This window comes from Anolis sagrei, chromosome 6 (genome assembly GCF_037176765.1).
Source record: "Anolis sagrei isolate rAnoSag1 chromosome 6, rAnoSag1.mat, whole genome shotgun sequence".
NCBI lineage: Eukaryota > Metazoa > Chordata > Lepidosauria > Squamata > Dactyloidae > Anolis > Anolis sagrei.
The window spans coordinates 67,294,883-67,318,009 of NC_090026.1; the positions used below are offsets into that span (position 1 = coordinate 67,294,883).

The 23,127-nt window shown below is 36.6% G+C and overlaps 1 protein-coding gene across 5 annotated transcripts in view; it reads left to right on the plus strand.

The window, feature by feature from the left end:
* The window catches only part of GLI3 (GLI family zinc finger 3), a 264,261-nt gene that overhangs the window by 84,138 nt on the left and 156,996 nt on the right, over positions 1 to 23,127 (plus strand). For 4 of the 5 annotated variants that reach the window (XM_060781580.2, XM_060781581.2, XM_067470174.1 and 1 more), the window contains exon 3: positions 7,854 to 8,096. In XM_060781580.2, the coding sequence (XP_060637563.2) occupies positions 7,854 to 8,096 (243 nt within the window). Of the gene's footprint in view, positions 1 to 2,727; positions 2,835 to 7,853; positions 8,097 to 23,127 lie in introns of those variants that run through there. The other variant, XM_060781584.2, reaches the window with a different exon arrangement.

Genomic DNA, 23,127 nt, shown 5'->3' on the forward strand with positions numbered 1-23,127 from the left:
TGTAGGAACTTTACGTGCTTTTCAGTTGTTTCTGCCCCACCCCCCACCCCACTTCTACCATTTTTTTGAACTCATACTTTTTCTTACTTATTTTCTGACTTCGCCTCCTTCCCTCCCAACAGACCCTGGAAAGTATATATAGTACTATGGTTAGGTTATAGCCACCACTCTTTTAGAATACATGTGGATCGCGGAAGGAAATCCCTGATTTAACGCGCCCCATTCCAAGAAAAAACACATGAAGAGGAAGGACCATGAAGAATGAGTGAAGTCTCATGTGGGAAAAAATAGACTTTAAAAATTGAAAATAGTAATTATGAAGGAGTTCTGAATGTGATCTGGAACAGAGTTCAAGTTGTATGAAATACTTCCATCCTCCTTTTTTTTTACAGTTAGGAGATGAGAGAAAGAGACCAAGTAGAAATATAATATGGTCAGCATGGAGGACTGCTAAACATGAAGACTTATCTTATCCCATGAACTATTGATATCTTGATTTGGAGAAAATTGCCTTAATTCATATTAACATCCTTTCCTATGTTCTTAGCTTTGCTGTCTTTTTCCCATCCACTTTAACAGGATTGTGAACCCCTATGCTTGCAACTTATGTTTTAGAGTTTTGTGGGAATATGGATAATACCTAATTATTACTGTAGCAGACAGTGTGAAGATCAAGTCCATTGCCTGAATATCTTTCCCTCTTTTCTTAATATGCAATTTCTCCCATTTCTTCTTTTATAACCACAGATATTTAAAAAGGTTCTGGGAAAGAAAAGCAAAATACACTCCTCCCCATGGATCAAGGTATGAAAATAAAAGATAGCGAAGGCATTATAGATGTTCAATCCAAAGAAGGCAACAACAAAAAAAGTATTTTAAAAATTACTGATAAGTTGAAAATACTTGACAAAGAAAATATACATCTATACATTTTAATATTGTTAGGTCAGATAGTATAGACTAGCTGGAAAGCATAGAATGTTTGTACAATGTGCAAGCGCTATGTATAAAGAAAGTCCAATGTTTGCTATCTAGCCTACTATGATAATTTTGATTTATATGTTCATGATGGGCTGGAAATCTGGTTTGTTAATTCCTTTCTGTGAATGCATTTCGAAAGCATTTACATTAAGAATAGCATTTTGCAGGGTAAACATCCTTGAAGCTAGAACAAAGAATATTCCTGGAAACTTTCCTTCATACAGTAAACTTTATAGCTTGGTCCTATGCATGATTATTTAGATTTACATTGATTTCCACATAAATTACCTCCCAATAAACTTGTGTAAGACTGAGGGAAGTAATCACTGTAGAGTTTCTTTAGAGGGTCTACAGATAAAGCAAGGGGAAAATTGAAGAGGTGGAGTAGGTTAAGTGAGTTCTTACTGTGGCCAAAAATGTGTGATCAAGGTACATGAGAAACCACACATATAATAAAAGTGGTCACGATACTGTTCTGTCATTCAGAAGTGTACCTGGCCTCCAAAATGTAGAACTTCTTGTTACACATAGGAAATCTCTTCATTATTGGTTATCTATTCTATTAAACATTTTAGTATTAAATTCGGGGAGGGGAGCATTAGCTTTAAGTGCTACTGTTATAAGGATTCTTATTCTGCCATCATTTTAGTAATTTAATGATGGTGTGCTTCTTTAGTAAACCAAATCTAGAGTACTAGAATGCTTATCTTATATCCAGACCTTGAACATAAAAGGCATTTTATACCAGCAATTGTTCATTTAATGAGCAATTGCTGACTGCAGGCCGGTTAAGGGATTGAGCTATATGCACCATTATTGCGAGAAGTATTCCGAAATACCAGAAATAGGACGTAAGCTCTGATCAGGAAGACTGTGAGCACAATTACCTTCTTTTCAAATCCTTCTGTGACACTGCGGGAGGAAAAAAGACTTTGAAACTTGAAAGGATAGAGCTTGCTTTCAACCTCAAAAGCTAGGAGGAAAGGGCTCTGAAATTTGCTCAGTATTCCCAATTCACCATTAGCCTGTTTCTTCCTTTAGCCTCAAGGCATTCTCCGCTTTTTGAAAAGATGTTAAGAAATTCAGTCACAATAGAGAGCCTAGTTTTGAACATGTTTCACTCGGTCCATTGAGGTCTGGTCTTCAGCCTTTGTGTGGGGTGAATTGAGCTGAGCAGCTAGCTGGTTGGGGAGAGGTGAATGAGCAGTCTCTACGCAAGTCACCAATTCTGGCAAAAGAAAAGATTACCCTTTGCTTAAAAAGAAGAAGAAGAAGGAGAAATTTACAATATGCATTCCTGTACAAGTCTGCCAGTGGCAATCTGTGGAGCAGAGCTTGCGCTTAAGTCAATATGGAGCACTTTGGTTTATAGTAACTCTTGTTAAGTTTGCCTTGTAATTGAAGATGCTGTTGACCTTGCTCGAAGACCATTTGTAAAACCGTTTATTTAGCATAAACTGAAATAATAAACCCTCCTTCTCTTAGGGCCGATTGTGATAGGGTGACATTAGTTTGATTTAATGATTAGCCGCCTGACCCCTCAGCTTGAGAGAGCGGCTTGAATAGGGAGAGTTCACTACCAAGCGCACAGGAAGAATACTAATGAGCTTGTTAAATTTAGCATGGCACCAACCAATTTTAATTCCTCTAATGGGAGAAGCGCTGCCTGAGAGAGAGGGAGGGATTCAGTGTGTGTGTATGAGAGAGAGAGAGAGAGAGACTGAGGCAAGGAGGGAGAAAAAGAGGGAGAAAGTGAGAGACAGTAAGAGAGGATTGCCCCCACATCAGTAGCTAGAGAATTTCACTCAAGACGAGAGCTTCCAGAGACAAGCCAAGATCCTTCCGATTGAGTTGTGAGTACCTTGTTTGTTTTTGTTTTTTAAACAAATACAAGTAACATATCCTCCTTAACTGCCTGTAAGACATTGACTTAAAAAAGATATAGCCATTCACTTTAGAGTTTTGTTTATATCTGCTTTTCCATAGAACCTGAGCTTAAGGGTGGTACTTTGGAACACTTTTAACTGAACACGAAACTTTTTGACCAGTGGCTTTTGGAAATCAGGAAGGTCCACCTTTGAAACTAAGTTTGTAAAGAAGTGAGAGTGGGTTTTTTTTTTGTTGAGAAAACAAGTTTAACAATTTAACATGTGTTTGTATGGATGTGTATTTCCTCTTAAATGGAGTAGCAATCAACCTATGTCTGGGTGGGCAAAAAGCTCTGGTCATACTCTTCAACTAAAATTTTCATTTTAACTCTATGATTTTGTCCAAGTCACATTCATGTTATATCTTACTGGGACTAATGTGGCCTCTGACTGTCTATTAGTGTATCTCCATGTTTAATCCCTAAGAAGATAGCTCATAAGTGCTCACGTGATCAAAGGAACTATTTTCTCTATTCAGCCTGCAAGTGTAAAAAAAATCTCCTTGTCAAATCTGTGATCTGTGGTATTAAATATAGTTCCAGGATTGAATTCTTAGTTTAATGCTTGCAAACTGAGAGAGAAGTATATGTGGACTGATGGAAATGCTTATACATATTTTGCTTACTGTTCTTTCTTTTACCATAGGGTAAAACTGGAGAAATGCATAAGATTCTAAAGCACCATGCATTTAACTAGCATAAAATATTGACTTTTAAATGCCACTTGGCCTACTGCAACAATGTCTTTGTGAGGGTGGATATAGACTTTTGCTGACAGAGTTGGTGACATCTGAAACATGGGCAAGCTGTAACAGTTTCACACTTTTGGCTTTAATGCTGGATTGGCAGATGCTGCTGAAGAAGTGGCTTGTTTGCTTACATTTTTGCTATAGACTGCCACTTGTTGCCATGGCAGACTGTCTGTTTCTGTCAATAATTTGGCTTGGCGCAGCTTTTCTGCACTGACTCTTAAATTTTATTGAACAATTCAGCTGAAACAGAACAAGATTAGACAGCTTTCACCTTTTGGCTCACTGAAGTGGTTTTACTGCAGTTATAACAGCTGGCGGAATTATTTCAAGAAAAGTTTTTCCTCTCAGTTTGTAGAGTGCGTGATTTCAAACCACTTGGCTATTTGTATTCTGGAGTGTCTGTCCTGTCAAGTTTTTCATCTGCCCTATTTAAAAAGAAACGCTGCAGTACAGAGTGCAAAGTAAACTCTTAACAAACGGTTTGTCCAATGGAATTTCTCATTAATACAGAAATGCCATTGTGCAGAAAAAGAAGGGAGAGGGAAGGGGATGGTTTTGTCTGTGATTCACCAACAAGTGGTGTTACTTTCATGAGAGAGAAGTATATTATTGGTGGGGGGTTTCCCTACTCCCTTTGTGTTTTGTCCATATATTTGTTATATACTTTCCATTGTTTAAAACATCATGCATTTGGAGGAAAAGAACAAAAAGATGAAGCTCTCAGCCACTTGTTACTATCTTGTATTTTGTGTTGGAAAACTTTAATGAAGTGTACAATTGAGTGCATTTTGAAACAAAATTGAAAATTAAACGTAATTATTTCAGAAAGCTTCTTTTAAATTAAACTGATTGCTGGACTATATGACTTAGCATTAGGATTGCAGCTTGTCAAATAGGGTGAAAGTGATGTCAAACTAAGATCCAGTAAATTATATCGTTAAGAAATAATGTAGGTCTTATGTGTATTTCTAGTGCTTGTATAATACACTCACTGGTCATTAATCTTAATATAATATTGAACCTAAACTTGTCTAATTAAGAGGGCTGGGATAAACTAAACATAATAAGGATCTGTTTATTTAACAAATAGAGTATTATTTGGTATACTACTAGAGAACATAATTAAAATGTCCTAACTGTAGAAAAAGAGTAAAGGTTACTATTAATTGTTTTATTTCTACATGTAAACCTTTTAGATACATGATTATAATTATACATTTTACAAAATTATTTTAATTGCAAAATTGTTAAAAATAGTGAGGATTGTGTAATAGTTTATTTCTATTCTGAAACCAAGAGAAAAAACAACCTAAAAAATTGTTTCCTAGTTTCCCAAAGTGTTAGAAACCTGAGGTCCAAGTAGAATCATGCCTAATATAATTTCAATCTCTTCATATAACTGTAATGGAATGTTTTAAAGCCTGCATTTATGTTTATGTAGTATTACTATTACAATCAATGCAAAGTAATGGTAAGATTTGAAGGATAAATGCTTTGTCTTTTTGTTGCCTTACAGTGCTCTGGCATGAAACAAATTTTAAATAAATCTAATGGTTTATATTAAAACATTGAAGTAAATGCAGTATTAGTCTTATGTAAAAACAAATTTCTAGTTCTTTTAATAGCAGACAATGCACATTATTTTCAATTTTAAGTTTTCATTTCTGCTTTTTTTTAGTATTAATATTTTATAGTGAATGTTCACAAATGATACAAAGATATTCTATCACTCTCCAATTACCATAACTTTTAAAAAAGATACAAACTGAATTTTCTGCTGCTAACGTTTCATGCTTAAATGTCCTTGGGCATTTAGTTTTGTTTTGTAGATATGTCTGAACCATTTTTCTTGTTAATATGTTTTTAATCTTCTGAAAAGAAGACTTTACCTTTGATAGGTTGGCTATTACAGATAACTTTGAAATAACTTTCAGACCATCTTAGGTTACTGTTTCACATTAAAAAAAGAAAATTAGGATTGGTTCCTTCTTCACTACAGAGTATTCTATGAAGTGTCATTTGCATTGATGGTACTAAATAAATAAATAAACAAATAATGACAACAACAATAAAAACAACAGAGCAGTCATGTTTATGACTGCTCTGGAATTACAGTCAATCACAGCTCTCTGATTTGACAGAACATGTTGGTTGTATATTGTTGGCATGTAATTTCAGTTGGCATGGAATTTCAGTGTGTTAGGCATTTTTTCCTAAAGTATAATTTATTATCTACTCTTAAAAAGTCCAGGTATTATTTTTAAAATGTGTTGAAAAAATCAGCAAGAGACTAAAAAGCAACTTTTTCTTCAGATGTTTACATATGTCAGAGCAATATTCTACAGAGATGTTGTTACTATGCCTAACTGCCTGTTTCCATTAGTATTTCCATGGGAGTACTCCAGGAAGAAGTGAAGCCAAACTGCAGTTGGAGTTACCTGCTTCTTTCTTGTAGAGTAGTATCATAGTTTTCAAGTGTACTCCTTCCTAGGGCTTGCCTCCTCACACCTAGATGGTTCATACTATTCTTTGGTCAGCTTAGTGGGCAATGGAGACTATAGCAGCTGAACTGGGTATCTGATTTGATCCCAGAAAATATTGTATTTGCATCTGTAGTGGCTGGCTGTCACAAGATGATTTAGGAACAGAGTAGCTTAGATACCACTGTGTTCATTATATTCACCTCATTCATACATAAAAAACAAGTGTCTCAGAGACTCTTTATTGATGTGGTTAAGGTATCTATACACAGGGACAGATTTGATTTTAAAACTTTGTTATACAGATTGAACATCACTTATCCATAACTCTGAAATATTTCAAAAGCTGAAATGAGCGACAGAAACCTTTGCTTTCTGATGGTTCAGTGTGTACACATTTGTTTTAAAATGTTGTATAAAATCACCTTCAGGCTATTTGTTTAGGATATATATGAAACAGAAATACAGGTTTCTCAACCCCCCCACCCCAATCCAAACACTTCCACGTCCGAGAACTGAGGATAGGGAAACTCAATTTGTTCAAATTATGAGAAAACTTCATTAAAAAAAAAATCCCCAGTTGTGTAACAAGAATTTTGCTTGACAAACTCTTAAGATAGTTTTGGTTTTTAGATTCTAAAAATGAGGAAATGTTCATCTATTGAAAAGTAATGTACCTACACACACACACACACACACACACACACACACCGTACATATATTTTAAAAAGAATCTCAAATTCATTTTGATTAAACTACATAAGCATTAAAACATTGCATTGATATTATACATATGAGGAAATCCTAATCAACAAACGACTCACTCTGACGCTTATGCTTATATAGTTATGATGAAATGAATTATACTTTTCAAACTCTGGATAGCAACTTCTTCTCCTCTTTGCCATAATACACTCTTCTTTCAATGATTGTATTAACACAACATAGAAGGCATGTTTCAGTGTGTCGTAGGACCATGGCTAGAGTTTTAAAAGTCAAGTAGAACTGAGTATTAGCCTATGTCTGTCATACTAGGCATGCATGCCCACAAAATATGTTTTAAATAGTTGGTTCTAATTCCTGTACTTCTGTGCACCCATGTACTGCAGCACATGGCTTCACATATGCTTGGAGGCAAGCACCCCCTCCCCTCCTTCCTTAATGTGAATAACTGATATCTCCCTTTAATGCCAAGGAGCTTTCTTTTTCCAAAAATAGTGTGCTGGCCAGTACAAAGCACCACTGGGTGGCTAGGTTTGATTTAGTTTCTTCTAGCAGGGTTCATCTTCTGCGATTTGTGACAAATTGTTTTTTGCTTCCCAGTCAAACAGCTAACGCTTCTTAGCCTTCTTGTCCCAGTGGAAAGAAATAGCAAGCTGGTGTCCATTCCTGTACGATTAATGGCCCCTCTGGTAAATGCACCAATGAATGGGGTGATGATGATCTACTGCCCAACAGACCCTCACACTGAATGGCTTAGGTTCTCCCTTCCCCTCCCCCTTTAACTTGTTTCTAGGAACATCTTTCATTGTTGCACATGTCCCCGCTCCTTTAAACTTGCCTTGTAGCTTTGCTCATACTTATAAGACAGAGGAAACTTTTAAAGAAAACTTTGATTATTTGTGACAGCTGAGTTAAAAGTTTCTTTTCCTCCTCTCTCCCCTCCCAAATCTCTTTCTTTCTCTTTCTCTCCCCACTCTTTTTCCTCCCTAGAGGATGAAAGTCCTGGACAGACCTATCACAGAGAGAGAAGAAACGCAATCACAATGCAGCCACAGGGTGGGCAAGGCCTCGGTAAAATCAGTGAAGAGCCTTCGACATCTAGCGAGGAAAGGGCCTCATTAATCAAGAAGGAGATCCATGGATCTATATCTCATCTTCCTGAGCCTTCATTACCTTATCGTGGGACAGTCTTTGCTATGGATCCCAGGAATGGTTATATGGATCCTCCTTACCGTAAGTATTTACAAGTTGATTTTTTAAAAGTAGAAAGATCTGCAAGCTGTCATCTCCCATTTTATTTTAAAATTACTTTAAGAAGGAATTTATTTCTGATGAGGTTTTAAAATATTGTTCTGTGGAAAAGGGCAAATAAGTGGGTTGGGAAGGGAAAAAGTACTGTACACTGTTATATTATGCCATTAAAATTTAACACAAGATACAGGACCTATAAAGTTATTCTGAATATGTCCCATCTTAATATTCTGCTGAGCAAGTTCTGTAAATTCCCATGTGCCTAACCAAAGGAGTTCTCTGGTGCCTCTATAAAGAAGGGTATGCTAACTGTTGCTAGTGGTAATTTGTTACAGAAGAAATAATATGTTTGGACTGGAAATGGAATAGAAAGCAATGAATTTAATGTTAAAGAACAGTCTGATCAGATCTTTTGCAAAACATTAGAAAAGTCTTCTTTGTATATAGTGTTACTTCGAACAGTAGTTTCTCAAAGGTTGGAATGGAAGGCAGCAGATGTGGCCATCAATATTTGTAGCAACAATATGCAGCAAGAGTGGAAAGACCATGGATAATTTGTAACTTTGGAATACTTGATTAGAAATTAATAAAGGATTAATAAATAAGTGGTTCTTGGGTACAGATGTGCAAAAAGATTTGTGTACTAGCAAAGAAGGAAGGAGTTTGAAACAATTTCCCCTCCATCTGTTTCTAGTTAAAAGAGGGGAAATCGTGTAGCCGGGTAGTAATGAAGCACATCTTGAGGTGTCAACCTCAGCCTTTTGATTATAGATTTATCATCTAGTGGGGTTTGTGCTTGTGCATTTAACCTTTTAGTTTCTGATACCAGGTGATAGAGTAAGACCCATTATGAAGGACTAGTCTGGGTCTCCCTCCTTTCTGCTCTCACTGCTCCCTCCCGAATTCATTCAGAAATGTTAGTGTTTGGAGGCAAAAGGTCATTAGCCAGATGACTGATTAGTGAAGACAGCTGATTAGTAATTTTTTTTGGGTAAAGAAAGTGGTAGGGATAAAAGCTAATTTTATCCCTTCATTAGTTGGGTTAGCAGCAAAGGAGAATGTTCACTCATCAGGGGGCAGATCAAAGTGTGTCTTACGCAGAAATGTTAAATCTCACCCAAACTGAACAGCATCTCTTTTAAATAAAATCTGATAATAAAAGATTGTATCTGATAATAAAAGATATAGATGGTGTAACAGGAAGGACATTCGGTTACGTTGGTGTTCAAGTGCTTAATGCTTCAGAGGTTTCACGTACTAGGTCTGACTATGCTTTTAGTACCCAGTAGATTTGTGAATGATTTTGTTTGCTCTTCTACAAATCTCCTGCACTCAGCCTCTTCAAAGCCTTAAAAAACGATTCTTGTCTTTAAAAAAGGGTGTTGAGGGGCTTGCCATACACATACGAGAAAACTCTAATGCCATTATTTATGCCTAACTGTGTAACTCTGCTAGATAATAACCTGCAATTCTGAGCATGTTTCCATACAAAATATGGAGATGACAAAATGTACCCAAGAGTGTGCTAGAATTTTAAAGCAGATGAATTTCAGACAGTTCACAGGTTTAAATTCTGCAATGCATCTTCAGGTTTACAGGACCTAAATGATTTGGTCAAAATTCACTGCTTTGATTATTTTCAGTGAGACTCTTGAAGATTAAGCAAGAACTGTCAAAAGTCAAAATGTGATTGCAATCACAGTTTTCCCCACCCAAATGGAGTTATTTCAATAGAAATAAAACAGACATATATTTTAAGCTTATTGAAGATATGACATGACGTGTGCTACTTTGACTCTTTCACTTGTTGCTGCATTTTCTCCAAAATTTGTCCCCTGTGTTACAGACATCATTTACTAGATAAAGGGTCAGTTCACAAACTGAAATTAAGCAAATAATCTGTAAATAAATAGTTGGTTCTGATTCCTGTAAATAATCTCACTGAAAATGATCAGTTTATAAAAGACATTCAATTTTTAGAAAACACAAGATTCCTTGTATCTTGGCATCTTGTGTCAGCTTCCTATAGTTTCTAATGGAGCTTCCTTATGGGCCATGGATCACTTCATGTGAATGCAGTACACAGAGGGACTGGTACATAGGTCATGAAACTTTAAATAGTACACTGGGCCATGTGGGATGCTTTTTTGCACAGCACATGCCCTGTACATCTCACTCCCAGTTATCTGATAAGTTTATAAATTTACTTCTTCAGAATAAATATTTATTGTGACTGGTATATCAACACCTGAATTAGTTCCATCTTCATTGATTTCTGTCAAAAATCTCAGAGTTAAACAGAAGAACTAATTGAGGCGAACCCTCAAGGAACTGGAAAATATCCTGTATCTTCAGCATAAATCTACTGTGTGTTATTTATAGAGTCATCCCGTCAAAAGAATTCGAGAACATTCATCCTTACCATATATTAAATCCTGCACATACACACTTTCTCTCATTTTCCTCTTTACTTACAGTATACTTTCAGACAGAAGGACAATTAAATGATAAGAATATCTGACTAAGTTAACAAGGGAGAAGAAACACAAACTTTTCACATTTATACTTTTACATTTAGATAAGTGAACATTTGCTTCTATATGCTTAATAAGTTCTTTCCATAGTGTGGCTGTAGTCTGCACTATTGGATTAGTTGGTCTTTGTGGTCACCTCTAGGTCTATAATTGTATGATTCCTTGTTATGTACATTGTCATATGGTCATATGGATGTGTATGAAGGGTTCTACAATACAATGAATCACTATGCCCTTGGGAAGTATGTTATATATGTAACAGAGGATGAAATACATAGGGAGAAATATGTATAGCCTATTAGCACGGGAATAATCGTGTGGAGAAATGTTTGTAAGGTGTAAAGGTGTACAGGTAGTCCCCGAGTTACTGGCATACGATTGACATCCGACTCAAGTTAGGAATGGGTGTGAGACAACAGAAAGTGAGAGGACATCTACTCCTAGGAAGGGAAATTCACTTCTGGAAGAGTTATCATGAAGCTTTAGCGCCAATCCTTGTTTTCACGCCAACCAATTTTTTTCAAAATACTGTTGTCACATCAACAGTGAGGTGAAATCTTCTGAACAGGCAGCGAAAAAAAATAACACGGGTATTAATCCTTCCTTATGCATTCAAAACTTTAAAACTGGCTAGAGCGACACTTAAAATATGTACCTGTTCTGACTTACATACAAATTCAGTTAAGAACAAACCTACAGAACCTATCTTGTCCATAACCTGGTGATTGCCTATACCTTTATTAAAACATTAGTTACATTATACTTGAAGCCTTCAGGAGCTCCTGTTAAGACTGCCTAATTCTGTAATCATACACACATCCTCTTGTTGCTATAGGAAGAGTGTGAACTGGAGAATTTTCCCCTTCTCTCAATTTTTTGTCAGTTTGGGTGAGCAATGGACAGAAAAACCAGCATTTTTCACTGCAGTTTGGCATGCAATTCTTTTATTGCCCGTGTTTGGAAAATGTGACATTTTCTCAATGTCTGCTTTGTGTTTCTTTATATATTCCAGTTTTTCTGGAAATCGAAGGTGGTTTTTCTACATCAAGGGGAGAAAAAAAAGAAAATATAATTTCCCTTCCTCTCTTTGTCCTTTTTGGAATGTACAAATGTTAGGCATGGCTTGAAATCTTTTTGTTTATACATGTAAGCATGTAACTGTTTACCTACAAGATTGATATTACTAAGTTTTAAGGGTCTAACTATTTAAGGGAGTATCCCTTATTGAATCAGTTTGTTATAACATAGCAGAATAATGTGTTTTGAGGGCATGTGATTTTGGGATAGGAATAGCACAGCCTTCTATTGAGAGAACTGTCATCTGCTGTTAAGCCATTGAAAACTAGATCTCCTTGTCCCTTCAGACTGTTGGGGGAACTTGCATGATTTAATATTTTAACATAGGAATTTATTGCCTTTGCATACAAAAGTGAACAACAGGGAGAATCAAGCTTAGCTTCTTCTCTGATGAGCTGTTTTTTGTACATAGGAATTTTTGCTGACTGTATGGATGTATATGTATGAGATAGTGAGAAAGGAAGGGATGTTTAGTTATGTGATGTTGTTCACTACCTGAGGGTTTGTAGAATAGTGGCCAGATACAGCTTCACTACTTCAATGAAAACAAATACTGTACTTAAGCATTTGGGGTGATGCAGTGTATTCCAATACTCTGAACATAGTCCTGTGTTCAGTACTCTGGAAAGCATGGAAAATAAACTTATATCTACTGACCAAACTGGCTAGATGATTATTGTTAATTCAGTTTCATTCTTCACTTCTGTGCCAGTGTAATTTATATTGAGATCAATGTAATTTATTCATGCGAGGACCAGTGTAAAAGTTTGGTTTCAGTTTCACTTATTTACTTTCACAGTTTTCTATTAAAATTTCACACTTTTCTATTAAAATACTCGTTGAGCTTGGATTAAATGCTTGGGATTAAAAGTGTTTGATTTTGGAATATCTGTATTTGCAGATTCATATACAATGAGTTGTCTTGGAGATGCAATCTCATAATAAACAGCAAATTCATTCAGCCTTCATTCATAACAGATATATATATATATATATATATATATATATATATAGTCTGAAGGAATTTTTGCACAATATTTTAAATACCCATATCTACTTGATTCTAATTTGCCATCGAATCTAATGCGGACCTCATTTTTCAAAACCCCGAAACCCCAAAAGATATTTACCATATTATGCAACTCTAATGTGCACCCTAACTTTGGAAAGGTAATTTAGTCAAAAAAGATGAGCATTAGATTCAAGTAAAAACAGTAATTTTGGGCATGAAACAATGTTTGTGTGCACAGAAAGCACAGACATCGCTATCTAGCCACACAGGTGGACAATTTTTGGATTTTGGAGTATTTTTGATTTTAGAGTTCTGGATATGGGACACCCAATCCGTAATACATAAAGCAGTGTCATGTAAAGCAGTGCAAAATACAGTACAATGAAACAGTAGAAGTATATAGTCATTAAAGGAATAACAAAAAGAGTCAGCAATATCAAACTACAGCAGTATTAGAAAACAGATCATTACAAAACTAGAAATAAAAAGAAGAGAACACTGTACCATCTGTTAAGATGGGAAGAGAGAAAATCTTGCACATCCCCACTAGAACATGATCCTCCACATTTGGAGCCACTGCCCCAAAGGTGTTTTCCATTGTAATGTAACTCATGGATAGGATGGAGAAAAGGATTTGAGGTTGGGTAGTAACTTTTGATGTCACCACTGCATTTGTATTAGAGGTAGAATATTCACCTTTGTTTTGTGTCCAAAAGATTAGTTTCCAGACACTTGGGAAAGTCAGTCAAGAAGAATGGTGAGAATTTCCCACAATTGTTAACCCTTATTCACGCAGCTCAAAATGTTTCAGAAATTCATTCTGTGCATAAAGCACATGGAGTTTATGTATAAGAATTGCGAAAGTCATTTTGTGCATAATGCACACATTTTCCTGTACAAGATTATAGTTTTCTCTGTGTTACTTTTTCTGCAAGATTGTTGTATTTATATAGAAATCTGCCCTACACAAAAATCAAGGCTATTTGTAAACTTTTTTTTCTGAAACCTTCATAATGCACACTGAAATTAATATGAATTCCTGAGCAGAATAATTTCTGAAAACACTTCAAGATGAGTACCAGGCAAGAACTGTGCAGGAATAATCTTTTTCTCTTTGGAAATTATCTGCTGTCATTTGTTTGGACAAAATAGTTGAATCATAGTATCCCTGGTGCGTTTTATGTCCCAGGAAATGTATGGCACACAATACAAAAGTGCTGAAGAGACTGAATTTAGATCTGTTCATTCATTCATCCTTTCTTTACATGCTTTTCTTGCAACAATTAAAAGGCATCATTTTAAATATCAAACTTTAAGTAGAGTTTACTAAGTAGCAAAAGATGAAACCACAAACTCTCAGGCCAAGATCTGCCTAGAAAGGCATTTTTCCTATGTTTCAACCAACTATGTTCCAACCAGATACTTGATAGAAAGAATAGCCTAAGACCAGAATTCAGTTAGTGGGCAGATTGGTTTGGGAGCAGACATTTCTAGAGAAACTACTTTGACTCTCTGTGAGTTTTGTGATGAGCAGAATATAACAACTGCTAATATATGTAGTTTAAAAATAATTTTGAAACACTCTGTAGATACTAGGAGTATGTAGATAGCAACATTCCATTCTCTAGTATCTATTTGTCTGCTTATACCTTGTGTATGAAGCTACAGTATTACAGAATGAAGAGTTTTTAGATCATATTATCCTTGGTGGTTGCCCTAATTCCCCAGTCTGCCATTCAGACTAATTAGAGAGTACTACAGAAATCAGTATGGTCCCATGTGGTATGTGGATTTTGGATATACTGATATCCAGACCTTCCTCTGTGTGTAAGCATCATAAACACAAAACAAATAAGGACTTATTTGGTCCCATGCTATATTTATGTTTTTAAACATCTTAATTAATCTTCAGGTTTGTATTTGCCCCTGTGAAACCTCCTTGGTGTTAATTTGCATATTCTCTTTATGTTTATTTCTTACCTTGTGAATGAGACAGAACATTGCATGGCTGTATGTAGCACATGAAAGCAATGAACAGTTACAATATTTTTCTTCAGTATATTTAATTGGGTTTATTTAGTTTTTATGTTAAACACACAAACATAATTTGGGGATTTCATAGATTATTTCCTTACAGTTTATACTGACCAATTAAATGAACTGTGTTGGATAAATAAACATATGGTTCTGTGTGAAAGATGGACTGAAATTACTTCAGTTTTCTTTGCCTTTTGAGCCTCAAGATGTCAAGAGATATTAAGTGCATGGGGTTCTTAAGAAAGAACTAAAAAACTTTGGTTGTAATGGTCTTAATATAAAGATTTTGTTTGATTCTCTTTTTTTCTCATTCATATACCACATGAATGCTTCTTGTCCATGAAATGTACAGAGATGGAATGGCAAGTTATGAAAATGCTTTATTAATTCCGAATACTAACTTTGGAAATGTCTTGGCATTATTATTGATTATTGCCATTGTTTGATTCATTGAATTTCATTAATAGGTTGTTTGTTTTCAAAGGAGGATTGCTAGGAAATTGTCACCATTTATATTAGGGGTCCTCAAACTTTTTAAACAGAGGGCCAGGTCACAATTCCTCAAACTGTTGGAGGGCCGGATTATAATTTGAAAAAAAACATGAATGAATTCCTATGCTCACTGTAATATCTTATTTGTAGTGCAAAAAACACTTTAAAACAATACTATAATTAAAATGAAGAACAATTTTAACAAATATAAATTTATTAGTATTTTAATGGGAAGTGTGGGCCTGCTTTTGGCTGATGAAATAGGGTTGTTGTTGTGTGCTTTCAAGTTGTTTCAGATGTAGGTTGACCCTGAGCGAGGGCTGGGTAAATGATCTTGGAGGGCCGTATCCGGGCCCCATGCCTTAGTTTGAGGACCCCTGATTTATATCTAGGGTCACATTTCTTATTTTCTCCTCTTTTCATTGTTTTAGATTTGCCTTCCCTAGTCTAGCACTTTCCCCTTTTGGCCTGTAAGTCCCACAAAAATAATGTTAGCTGGGGAATTTTGGAAGTTCAGTTTCTGGAAAGCAATAGGTTGGGAAAGAATATTCCAAAGCATAAGATCTTGTTTTAGAACCTGTTTAATATTTTGTCACTTATTTGCATACCGTTTCTTTTTTTCAGGACCATCAACATGTAGATTTTGTCAGCAGTGCGTTATGCATTTCTGTTTGGCAAAAAAGAACTCTCCATCCTCTAGGAAGGCTTTGAAAAACTCCAAATGGACAAAAAAACCTAGTTTAGACCTAGAGCTGTGGTACCCTAACTCAGAGGCCGAGTCTACATTCTTTGCCCTACAAACATCCATCTTTACATGCCCTATATCAATGATTCTCAATTAGGGTGAAGCTCAAGTTGTCACCAAGTATTGTTGAACTTCATCTTTGGAAGTCCCAGCTAATTATGCCCTATGCCTTCTGGAAATTTAAATCTAATAAAATCTAGAACTCTCTAGTTGAAAACAGCCAGTCTTTATTATTCTTGACTGGTCTTAAGGGTCAAGTATAAAGTAGGCATAGTCATAGATTGGGAGTAGGCATAGTCATGGACTGGGATAATCTGAATTTCATTAGATATAGGTCGGTATTAAGTCTTCCTAGTGCAGATATTGAACTATATGGATTTCAGGTCCCTGCCAATCCTGTATTTTTGTGTTTTTGCTTCATTTGTTGGATATTTTGAATTACTGTAATAAGTGGTGACTGTCCTAATGGCATTGTGACACTGTAAGTGTAGCAACAAACAGTTGGTTTATAGAAGTAATTTACTATGTATACTTGTGTATAGATTGAAAAAAAATGACAAAAAACATCCTTGAAAAACTGGCTCAATTTCCACATAGGTAGATGCCGGACTCAACATGAAAACAATGACAAGAGGCCCCATTACCTCCCCTTGCTCAAACAGGCAGAAAGGCAGGCCTTCCTCATATTTTTTTTCCGAGCTGAGTGGGGTTCAGCGGCAATGTGGGGGAGCCATTCTTGGTTCTTGAGGTGGATCTGAGATGCAATTGTCATTTTTAACAGGGACTTCCTGCTTGAATCTGTGCCAGTCATTTTCAGTAGAACTTTATGCAGCCTCTTTTGTTGTTCTTAGAAAACAAGTCAGGATTTAACAAGAAGTCTTGATCTATTTCTGTGAGGAAGAGGCAGCTTAAACTGATGGAAAGCATGGTCAGGACTAACCAAGCCAATTTTTTTGGAATGAGGTTAGGTTTGTGGAAACAATTCAGGTTGATAGATCATAATTCAGTAATCAAGAGTTCAGGACCACAGGCAGCAATTTGTCTTAATGACCATCATCATTTTGATGGTCAGTATTAATGATAAAATTATCAACCTCAGTACTTTTTCTAGGTATATTCACTCTGATATGTTTGCCAATATCCCACCCCATTATACCTACTGCGTAAATTCATAAGCCTCTTTCTATTGCATTTCATATATTTGAAGTATTCTGCATGAAACTCATCCTGTAACAAATTTCTTATTATTTTATTTGTAAAACTATCCCTTGATTTCGGGAGCAGTCTTTCCCATGGCTGGGCAAATGGCTGAGTGAAGATTCAGCCGCTCAAACATCTATTTGTGAGTGACCAGGGATTGGAGTTGTTCCTCCTTGGGACTCCACAGAGTCTGTGGTAGGAATGCTGCTTCTGAGCATGTTCAGAAATTTAAATTGTAGAGTCAGAAATAACTCTGCTCAGGTTAGGAAATTCCACTTGGTTTCAGTTAGGAGAAATGGAAGTGGATGAGTTTGTCTTTCATCTCCTACAGGTGAACAAAGCAAATGTGTTCCTGGGTATAACTTCGGTAATAGAATCAGAAATAACACAGATAGCATAGGGATAGATTCCTTCATCCTCAAAAAGAACAGTTCAACATTTTAGCTAAAACTAGCAATGAAACAACAAAGTCTTGTATAAGTAAATAAAACCAATTTCACCCTTCTAGGGACCACTTCAAAGCTTCTTTGCAAAATGTATGCAGGGACAATTTTACCTTTCTCCACCATCCACATTTCTTATGATTTCTGTTTTGTTGTGCAAACGTATGATCTATGCTGTCTCACTCTTTTTAAAACATACAACGAGGAAATGGGTAAGTGGGGGGGGGGGGCTTATCAACTCACTCCCTGTTGCAATTAATTCATGTGCAGTAAGGGATTCCGCTGGCACATAGTATAATTGGTTGAGTAAATCCTAAGTGTCTTCACTTTAAGCTCTTTGTATTCTTTACTGTTGATAGTATGTCGGTTGCAACCTGATACTGAAATTGTATTTTTCCAGCCCCCTTAGGAATGTTTCCAATGCCAATGCTAGACAGAAGATGAAAAAAAGGGCTGGGCATGCATCAAAAAGACTGTAAAAATTAACTTCATTGGAAGTTCTGTTAATTGTGGTACGCTTGTACTTATTTCAAATTTCCTTATTCCTCTTCTTGTCCTAGTCAAGGAAGTTTGAATTGGTTATGCTGCCTTACTTACTTTACAAGTTCTTAGCATTGCAGAAACGATCAAGAAAAAAAAGTACAAGACTCTCCCTGAATTTAGCAAACCTAATTCCTGTGTTTTAGTGTGATTTTTTTTATAGTCAAGCCAGTGGATAACAAGAGAGAGGTGACTTGAAAACTGTCCTCTCTCCCTGTATTACTCAGCCTACTCAAACTGTGTTGCTCATGCATGTATAACTGTGATACTTCTTCAAAGAAAATATCAAGATGAAAATATCAAGATGGGATATCCAGTAGTGGGATGGGTGAAGGGTATAATTCAATTTCCAGCATCTCATTATTGGGTACTGTACTACTGTATGGGGTGCCACCCCACCTCCAGGGCTTTCTGGATGAGATAAGTTGTGTAGATCCATTTCAGTTTAGTTTCAGGCCTGACTCTGGCACAGAAATTGTTTTGGTTGTCTTAGTGGATGAACTTTGCCAGGAACTACCCAGGAGGAATACACTCCTATTGGTTCTGCTCAGTCTTTCAATGTTTTCATCAGCTGTAGGAGGGTACTTGGAAACTTTGTTCCTTCCTAAACTGACAAATGGAATCAGTGATCCTGGGAGATTTATGTTCGACCCAATAGTCAAAGGTATGAAAGGTATGAAACCACTGGAGAGGTTTCTGAAGTTTTAGGGTCTAACATTCAGGTCCTGAATTTGAGACATAGATTAATAGTACCCCAGACAGTGGTAACTGTATGAAACTCAGATGTGGATATGTGGTAGAGGTAGGTCTGGCTCTGGTCTTGGGGTCAGGTACTTTTAGGACACCCCTGATGGCAGGGGGGTTTAGGCCCATGGTTCCTTTCCTGTCATTCCTAGGATTCCAGCAGCTGTGTGGAGCATAGGGCTCATTGATCAATAAATGGGTTGGTTGATACCTGGATCCAAGGCCCATGTAATTGGGCCAGAACTACTGTACTGACAACCGCAAGTAATAAAGTTGTGGCCTTTTTTGTTCAATATTGTGTTTTATGTCCTCGATTTTTTTATTGTATTGTGGAGGGAAATTCATCCCGAACATACAACAACAAAGTCATAAGTATGCAAAAGATACCAGAGCCTGTTACCTTTTCTTCCTCTACCCAGGAAAGTGTCTGTCATTCATAGTGATGAAGGAATAGGGATTTTATAGATTGCACTGTTCTTCAAGACAGGCATTTGCATCTTGTTCAGCCCTGAAACTTAAGGGTTCCGTGGTGGCAAGGAGTATATTTGCACAGTTAAGGCTTGTCTACTAGCTGTGTTTCTTCTTGCAGGCTTTTGAGCTACCTGTAGTGATACATACATCAATTTTGGATTTCTGTGATGATTACATCAATTTTGAATTTCTGTGATGAAGCACTGCCATTGAATAAAGTTGCAGCTTTTTGAAACATCTGTTCAAAAAGCTGCAACGAGACTATTGACCTAGGGTTAGTTACAGGGAGTATACTATTCACACATTAAACAACTTCACCAGCTAGCAGTCTGTTTTTGTGGAGAATTCAAAGTTTTGGTTATGACCTATATAGCATGGATCTGTCTTATGTTATATGAAGGACCATAGTTTATCCAACAGAATGTTTGGTTTAAAGCAAAGATAATACCTCAGCTTTTCTCTCTTCTTCACTCCATTTTTAACACAGCATATGGTTGGCCTACGGAACTGCTTGTGATAGATATTTTTTTGAATATAGCATTATCAGTATCCATTAAGTGTTATCTGTGATAATGATATAAGCTGGCCTCTTAGGTTTTACTCAAAAGTAAATCCTATTGTTGTACATTTTAAATAAAGATTGGCATAAACATTTAGGACATTTGCATGTAATGAAGCACTGTGTGCAATTTCTTTAATTATTTAATTATGAGTGTGTGGGTTGATGCTTCCTGGTTATTTTTCCTTTAATGTGGTTCTTAATACATCTCTGTAGTGTGAGTCTTTTTGTTTCTAAGTTATCTCTGACATGCAGGCTTCTCATCTTGGCTTCTAGCAACACCGAACCCTCTATTTTGAAGTCATCTTCATGTAAAAGCCATCTAGTTATAACTCTCAAAAATAAGAGGCTTGTCTCTAGAGGACAACTCCACATTGCAGATGGAGTATAATCCTTAACATTGTGTTTTTTCTTTCCCTTCTGCTTTCAAATAGCTGGGGACAGTGAGTCAAGGAGTGAGAACTCCCTTTGTTTCATGTAGTGTGCATTACAGGGAAAGAATGTAACAGAGCAGAAAATGAAGAAAGACATAAAAGAATCTCAGCTCAAGGAGGTCAGATCCATCACAGACTTAGCATTGCCTTCAAAGATGCCTGGGACAGGTGGCAGTTCAAGACAATCAAGGGAGAAGCATCCGCTAAAGCTGAGATAAGGGATTCTCACGGAATCCTGCTATCTGGTCCCAGTTTGCTTTGATGTAAACTCTGCTAGAAAAGACTTCTGGGAACAAGCTATTGCTACCATCTCAGTGATAGGCTGCTGTTCTTGTTGCAGTGGTCCTTGTGGATTAATCGTCTTTTAAGTTTTACATGGGAATGGCTTTGTTGGAATGACTAGCCAGGTGACCTTGATAGCACCTATATAAAATATTGTTACTTTTCATCATTTTTCTTTTTACCATCTCCATATTAATGGTATTTGACTTTCTTCATTGGCTTTCACCATGGTGGTGGTGTGGGGCTTTTTGACCCATGACTAGCTTGAAAAGTCATTGGATTATTAGCAGTAAATTGGCAAAATGTGTAACTGAAGGTATGTACTGCATATACGTGTGCATAAGCTGACATCATGTATAAGTTAGAGCCAAAATTATAGATTTGCTATGACTGATGGTATATATGAAGATAAACTTTAGGGGCATGTAACAAATATTTTTTTTCTTTTCATTTTAAAATGCATAGAGTGAGCATGCTTAGGAAGAGAGATTTTGAGAGAGTGAAAGAGGATCTTTTTACTTGAGGGGTTACAATGAATGTGTGTGTAAATTCTACTGCTGACCCTGAAAATGTCTACATCAATTCATATGGAAAGGAATATAAGATAGAATGAAAATGTGGCCTAAGAAAGGAAGGGGAAATGGGAAAGGAAAGCAACCTACTTCTGGGTTGTTGTAGGTTTTTCGGGCTAAATTGCCATGTACAGCCCGAAAAACCTACAACAACCCAGTGATTCCGGCCATGAAAGCCTTCAACAATACAACCTACTTCTGTTAGGGACAAAATATGACAGCAGTGACAAGAAATAGAATCAAGATGCCCCTTGGTATGGTGGGGCATGGATTCACTCCCACGCCATTACTCCTTCCTTGTATAAACCAGAGAAAGAAAAGCAGTCATCCCTCCATCATCACCTTCTTTTTTGGCCCAAGTAGTTTCCAGCAGGAATACACCCACTGTTCTGGGTGCTTGAGGTAAAGCAGAGCAGCAGCCACTATTTTTAATAGAGTCTTCTCCCCAAAGCTCTGTGCTCTCTTCCATTTTGGCCACTTGAGGTAAAGTGGACAGGTGACTACTGTTTTTCATAGGAACTTATTATATAAGCCTTACAAGGCCTCTGTAGGCCTTTCTGTAGGTCTTTCTGTAGGACTCGCAAAGCTTGCAGAGTGACTACAAACTCTTGCATGGCTTGTACATCAAACCCTTCTGAAAAATGACTGCTGCTTTTCTGCTCCACTTCAAAATGGGGGGCAGAGCACAGAGCATTTTGTGGGTAGATTGACCCAGTCCACTCTGTTTCTCAGTATCACTTCTAGGCAATTTAAGAAAACAAAGCCTGTAATATTTGCATGTAATATTCACAACGTTTTCTGAAAATCTTTTATATGCATGTATGGATTAATCTTATATATACATCTTAATTATGGATTTTGATATGATCTCTTGATAAGGGAAGGATTATTCAGTGGATAGGGGAAAGCTCCAGTGCCAGTTAAAGGGGTCAGCTGCTCTGACTACCACAGTCATTTTACAATGCAGTCCTTTTACAACACAGGCATTCAAAAAAGTTGGAAGTGATACCAAGGCAGAGAAAGTGGGTTGGTGCTTCTTTTGGGTTCTCCCAGGATAGAAAAAGCTCCTGCCTTTTACCACTTTATAGATTGTTTTGATCTGTTTTGATAAGAGTTAAAATATATTACTAACACTGACCTATGGATAAATTGGGTTGATTTATTGATTAAATGTTTTAGCCGTATACATGAGCATATAGGATAAGTATATTATGGCTGATTTGAATACAGGTTGAATATCCTTTATCTGGAAACTCAAAATGCTCCAAAATTTTACGCATGGGTGCCTGAGATAGTGAATCCTTTACTCTCTAATAGTGCAATGCACACAAATTTTGTTTTAGACAGAAAATTATTTAAAATAATGGGTATAAAAGTTCCTCCAGGCTATGTATATAAAGTAAAACATACATTAATTTTGTGTTTAGACTTGGGTCTCCTAGTGATATTTCTCTATGCAAGTATGTAAAATAAATAAATAAGGGATACCTAACCTGTATTAAGTCAGGAATAAAAGCACACTGTCAACCCAAACCACCTGTTTTGTTGCATACTTTTGAAAACCCGAGACAATATACATATGCTGATGTGCGTTTGTATCTACATTATAGGATAGAGAGTGATACTCCATCCATATATGGGTATTTCAGCTGGGAATTGTGTCAGATATTTTGTTTGCAGGTGTGTTTCCCATTGGAACTGGACATCTTCATTAAGGCTGCTTGTGTCCTGGACCAGCAGCTGCTGAGAGCCTCTCCCGCTGTCTTCAACTGCCATTCCTCTGGTCACTGAGTGGGAGGCAGTCAGCCAGACACAGCTCCATTGTGTCTTGATCTAGCAGTTGGTGAGACCCTCTCCCTGTCTTCAACTGC